The sequence below is a fragment of the Microtus ochrogaster genome, linkage group LG4 (genome assembly GCF_000317375.1).
Source record: "Microtus ochrogaster isolate Prairie Vole_2 linkage group LG4, MicOch1.0, whole genome shotgun sequence".
NCBI classification, from domain to species: domain Eukaryota; kingdom Metazoa; phylum Chordata; class Mammalia; order Rodentia; family Cricetidae; genus Microtus; species Microtus ochrogaster.
Window position 1 is genome coordinate 63,777,208 of NC_022030.1, and position 4,894 is coordinate 63,782,101.

At 38.6% G+C, this 4,894-nt stretch overlaps 1 protein-coding gene across 1 annotated transcript in view; it reads right to left on the reverse strand.

The window, feature by feature from the left end:
- Nucleotides 1-4,650: 4,650 nt before the first annotated feature.
- The window catches only part of LOC101990270 (UDP-glucuronosyltransferase 1-7C-like), a 2,102-nt gene continuing 1,858 nt past the window's right edge, over nt 4,651-4,894 (reverse strand). The window contains exon 2 of the mRNA XM_005361778.2: nt 4,651-4,668. Within this exon, the coding sequence (XP_005361835.2) occupies nt 4,651-4,668 (18 nt within the window). The remainder of the gene's footprint in view (nt 4,669-4,894) is intronic.

The window sequence follows — 4,894 nt, forward strand, 5'->3', positions numbered from 1 at the left end:
ATAAAGAATCTTAATAAAATCGTCATAAAGAACATAAGAGGACAAAAGTATACTTCAGCTACCAATAATTATCTCAAAACCAAAATAAACTACCTATATACCATAGCTTTAAAATAACAAAACTTAGAAATACATTTTAGTGATGTAGATAAAATTTGTCCATAATGTACAATTTTACTGACAAAATTTTGTTAATGACATAAAATAAAATCTAAATCTATAAAAAAATAGGGTGCATCTTCCTGACTAAGAAGACAATATTAGTTCGCTGATGTCAAAATGAAGTTCAATCCCTTTGCGACTTCTGCCCATATCAAGAACAGGAAACACCTTCATGCACCTTTTCACTTTCCAAGGAAGATCTTGTCTTCCCCCCTTTCCAAAGAGCTGAGACAGAAGTACAATGTTGATCTATGCCCATTTGAGAGGATGATGAAGATCATGTTGTCCAAAGACAATACAAAGGCCAGCAGATTGGTAAAGTGGTCCAAGTACACAGGAAGAAATGTCACCTACATTGAACAGGTGCAGCCAGGAAAGGCTAATGGCACAACTGTCCGTGTGTTATCCACCCCAGGAAGGTGGGTATCACCAGGATAAAGCTGGACAAAGACCACAAGATGATCCTGGGAAAGAAAGCCAAGTCTTGACAAGTAGGAAAGCAGAAGGGAAAATACAGGGAAGAAACAACTGAGAAGATGCAGGAGTCAGGGCATCTCATACAGTTTTCCTTAAAGATTGCATAAGAAAAAAAAGAAGAAGACACTACCAAAAACATGCCAGTATTTCTCCATTTAATGAAAAGAGTTAATGCAATATGCACACAGCCCTAATGTGTGTTTGATTTGTAGAGTTCAACAATAACCGTTTTCAAGGGTTTATTTTTCATTTGAGTACCATGTGACACATGGGAGTGTGTGCAGGTGTGTGAGAGTGCTCAGAGGGCAACATCAGGAGTTAGATTCCTGGAGCAGAAGCTCAAGGTGGTTGTGAGCAGCCTGGCATGGCTGCTGGCAACCAACCCTGGGTCCTCTGCAAAAGCAGCACCAGCTCCCACTGCTGACCTGTCTCTTTAGCTCCAGCAACACAATTTCCAAGTTTTAAGAAAGAATATATTAAGGGAATCACCAACACAATTCAGGAATTAGTAAGCATAGGATCTATACTAATACCTGCCACAGAAGCAATCAATGGAAAGACAGTGTTGGTGTAGGAGGTCCTTCTGTCGTTGTGCTGCTTTCATTGGCTGATAAAGAAACTGCTTAGGGCCCTTGATAGGGCAGAACTTAGGTAGGAGGGGAAACTTTAAGGGAATGCTGGGAGGAAGAGAGCTGAGAGGGAGAGAGATAGAGAGAGAGAGAGAGAGAGAGAGAGAGAGAGAGAGAGAGAGAGACGGCATAGATCTACCAGAGACAGATGCTGGAAATTTTACCCGGTAAACCACTGCCATGTGGTAATACACAGATTAATAGAAATGGGTTAAATTAAGATGTAATAAAAATTATCCAGTAAGAAACTACAGCTACTAGGCCAAGCAGTGGTTTAATTAATACAGTTTCTATGTGGTTGTTTGTGGGGCTAAGCTAGCCAGTTGGCTGGGACAAACAAGCAGGCCTTCTTTGCAACAATTGGTGCCAACGTGATGGACTAAATCTACTTAAAAACCTGAGATAGCTTTATTTTAAACACAAAAACACAGAGTTTAACACAGCTTTTTGCAGTTTGCTGGTGGCATGCCACAGCTCCTTTATGAGAGATTTTCCTGACTGAGCTGCAAGAGAAGAGAAAAGCAGCAGTTTTGAAATGCTGGCTCTCTGGGCTGTGCTGCCAGCATGACCTCTGGCTTTTTGATGAGACAGAGCATTTGGATGGGGTTTGTGAACAGCATGCTACAGCTTGCCTAATGGCGACATGGAAGGTTGTGTGCCTGGGAGTGGGGCGGTGTGCTTGGCTCTCAGTGGGCAAGCAGCTCTACCATGCTGGAACTGGCGGGACTAGCAGGCAGTACCGTATTACCCCTAACAATGGTGCAGCTTAAGTTCTTAAGAAGTGCTTAGCATTTCAAGAAGTGCTCCTGAACAGTAAAGAATTACAAATTCACAGTAGGACAGATTTAGACATAAAAGACCTCTAAATTAGTCACAGTGTTGGATAAATATATGTAGGCTTTGAGGACAAACAAAAAAGTGTATAGAGAGTCATAAAATAAAGCTAAGGCTTAAAAAGGGGGGGGGGTAAAATCTTTAAAGAAATAGAGTACAGATAGTCATAGATTAAAGGAGTAAAAATAATAAAATAAATACTAAAAACTAACAGAGTACAAATAAACCATGTAAAGATGGAAAATTCACAGATAATCTGGGTTATGTATATTATTGTGTTTTCTTTGAATTCTTTGACTGTGAAGGAGCTAAGTACAGAGAGACATTTCATTGTATGGACTGCTAAGCTAAACCAGAATGTATATTATATAGGTATCTTGACTTCAAAATTTGGGTCTAAGGATATGGTGCTTTGGAAAAGAGGTTCTTTTTGTTTTCACAGAAGATGAGAACCTGTGGATTGTTCTAGACAAATATGGTTAGATAGCCATTTCCCCCTGAAAGGTCGCTATGAACACCCTCAAAAAATTACTTCACCCAAGTGCTGACTGCTATGAACCTAGTACACAGGATACACCATGAAAAACCTGATTAACAGTGTCCCCAAATATCAGGAAGCAGTATAGACAAAACTATGCTCATATTCCCAAATATTCTTTATAAATGCTCTTTTACATTTAAAGGGGGATATTATATAGGTATAAATAATTTGAATTGGTATGAATGTTGGTTTATTGATACAAATTTAAGGTCAATTTTGTTATATGTATATTTCTGCTCTTGATTAAGGTATTGTGAATGTGTAGTTCATTTGAAAATGTAATGTATAATTAAGAAATATAGGCTAATAGATAATCATCTATAATAGTCAAGTTTGTAGTCACGTTAGTTAGATTTTCTATATGTACGGAGAAGATTTCAGATGGATAGGGATTCTTCAGATCTTTGAGAGACCTTCAGAATATGGCATTTAAAATATTTAAGAGTTTAAGACTTTTCATGACAATGAGACACATCTGCTCCTGGCAGCACCAATCTACTTCAAGAGAAAGATGGGCATCAAAGAGGCTCCTTAGCCATTTGGGAAAGAAACTGCTCTTGCCTGGACTGCTTCCCTGGACATGCAGTACCCACAGAGGGATGACTGCTGAATTTGCCTAAAGGTAAGAAGGTCCTTTAGGGTTCCTGCTTCATGAAAGTGTCTGTGAGACATTCTGCAGGACACAGAAGAAAGTTACTGAACTGTCATGGAAATTTCCTGCTTCATGGAAAAGTCTGCTGGATACTATGGGCTTGTAGGCTGAAGATGGATGCCCCAATGGTACAGAAGAACTTTGGGTCGCTGTCCAGGCAGCATGATGTTTTGGAGGTTGCTTACAATGTACTTCCCAGAGTCTTTGGTGGAGCTGAAGAATTTATAGTTATACTTTCCTTAGTTATGATAAATGATACAGTAGATATAAATATTGTAACTGTAATTCTTGTTTGATGACTGTTTTGTTATATGTAATTTTACCATGTTAAAGCCTTCCTTTTTATTTAAACAGAAAAGAGGAAATGGTATAGGAGGTCCTTCTGTCTTTGTGTTGCTTTCATTAGTTAATAAAGAAACTGCTTTCGGCCCTTGATAGGGCAGAACTCAGGTAGGCACAGAAAATTAAACAGAATGCTGGGAGGAAGAGACCACAGAACTAACAAGTAGGGTCTCTTTGAAACACAGAGTTATCTATGAGTGTGGCAAATCTGAAAGGCTGAAAGAAGACAGAAACAAACATGGAAAGTAAGACCCGATAAAGATATGTTGAATGACTATCAATGAAGTGTGACATCCTTCCTCAAATAGAGTTAGTAAATAGCAGTTGTCATTCAATAGCAACTAAATTTACACAACTATACCTTGTAGGATCAAGTTGTCAGAAAAATATTGTCAGCCTTAGAGGAATTAAAAATGCTCATATATGAGATGTTGTAAACTCTCTGATATTTTAGTGTTGGAAACAGCCATATATGATAAAATTTAGATAGTTTTAAAGAAAAAGTTAACATTTAAAATGAAGGGAAAAGATAACTGACCCAAAATATAAACCATGTCTAATGAAAGATGAACAACCACAGAGCCTGAGTGATGGCTCAGCGGTTAGGATAACTGGCTGCATTTCCGGAGGACCCAAGTTCAATTCACAGCACACACATGGCTTCTCAAAGCCATAAGTAACTCCAGTTTCATGTATCCAATGCCCTTTTCTGGTTCCTATGGGTATTGCATGAATGGGATGCCCAAACATAAAGGCAAAAAACACTTTACACATAAAAATGAACAAAAATTAGCAGATAAACAGCTAAGTAAAAAAAGTTCAGCACATTATTTGAATGACCATGTGGTAATATTTGGAACTCTAGAGGCTGGTAGCAATTAGAAAAAAGGGTAAAAGGGTGGCAATGTGTAATTTACCATAGAGGAAACACAAAAGCCCAACTGATGTCTGGAACAGATAGTGAACATTGATACAACTACATAGAATTTTTAGCCACCAAAATTACGAAAATTTTAACATTTGGACACGATCTGGAGTAGAAGAGGGCATGGAAAAAATGAGAACTCTCACAAACATCTGACCAAATGCTGACGTTTGCTCTGAGTTTTGAAAGCAATTATCTAAATGCACTAAAATGTAGCAAGTGCACAGCTAGACCCAGCCACTCTGCTCCTGGGTCTCTGTGCTGCTGAGATAATAGCAGGGTTAGGAAATGCTCTGTGCTTAAGAACGGACTAAGGAACCAGGCCATGGTGG